Genomic DNA, 928 nt, shown 5'->3' with positions numbered 1-928 from the left:
CCTCGAAATTTTCATATTGTCACCGACACATGCACTTGACTATGTGCATATCCTCCCGTACTAACTTCGATTCTCTTGTTAGGTATGTTTGTCGAGGGACCGCTGCACTACACAGGATGCTATCGCAGCGAACTCGGCGACAATTTCTCGCAGAAATATCATGCGATTCGGGAAGTGAGTTGAAATAGCTGCTCGGTCTGTTACGTAGTGTTCGATGGTAGATGTCGACGATATTGAGAAAATGGAAGAGAAAATTGAAAAAACTCGAAAGCGACTTAGGCTAGCCCACGAGACCGGCATGCTAGCACGACGGGGCAGCGGTTACTCTCCGGCTATTCAAAAGGACTCGCCTCAGCATCGATTCGCCCGACACGATTCGGCTGCCCTAGAAAGTGAGTTTCTATACTTCGTTTTTTTTTCAATTTTTTTTGTTATAGGCGCAATAAAGGCTATCGATCGAGCAGTGGGGCTCATACCGTCGATCATCGATGAAAAAGACTGTGAGTCGATTCGTGTTTTCTCATCATGCTCACTACTGGCCGTCCTTAGGTACAGCTTTGGTCACTTTCGTAGACATGCGCTGTAGATCTGCAGTATCACAACTTAGTTTATCTCAAGAACCTAATTACTGGTGAATCGACTTATTTTCGTTCAGAGTATGTGATTGAGAATTTTCCAGGCACGTTCGGGAAGCTCCTATGCCCAGCGATCTCATCTGGGAGAACATGACGGTTTCACGCCACGTCACACGTGAGTTTATCATCTGAAGTCTCTTGTCCTCGTCATTTTTCATTCTCTCAGAAACCAGGGGGAAAGTAGTCTTCGCGCTACTGCTGGTGTGGGGGCTCTTCTATACGGTGCCTATCGCTGCCATTCAAGAACTAGCTTCCACGCTTACGCTCAGTAGTAAGTTGCGATCCAACAGTTA

General features: G+C 46.6%; 1 protein-coding gene across 1 annotated transcript; it reads left to right on the top strand.

The window, feature by feature from the left end:
- Positions 1 to 279: 279 nt before the first annotated feature.
- Positions 280 to 631, top strand: Pmar_PMAR007796 (hypothetical protein; the record flags this gene model as incomplete). Its single annotated transcript, XM_002782103.1, has 3 exons — positions 280 to 392; positions 438 to 500; positions 550 to 631. Coding segments are annotated over 3 exons (258 nt in total), but the record flags the coding sequence as incomplete, so codon positions are not given.
- Positions 632 to 928: the final 297 nt, after the last annotated feature.

The sequence above is a fragment of the Perkinsus marinus genome (assembly GCF_000006405.1).
Source record: "Perkinsus marinus ATCC 50983 genomic scaffold scf_1104296939980, whole genome shotgun sequence".
In the NCBI taxonomy this organism is placed as follows: domain Eukaryota; phylum Perkinsozoa; order Perkinsida; family Perkinsidae; genus Perkinsus; species Perkinsus marinus.
The sequence above is the reverse complement of the archived record's forward strand: the minus strand, read 5'-3'. Positions and strand labels throughout refer to the sequence as shown.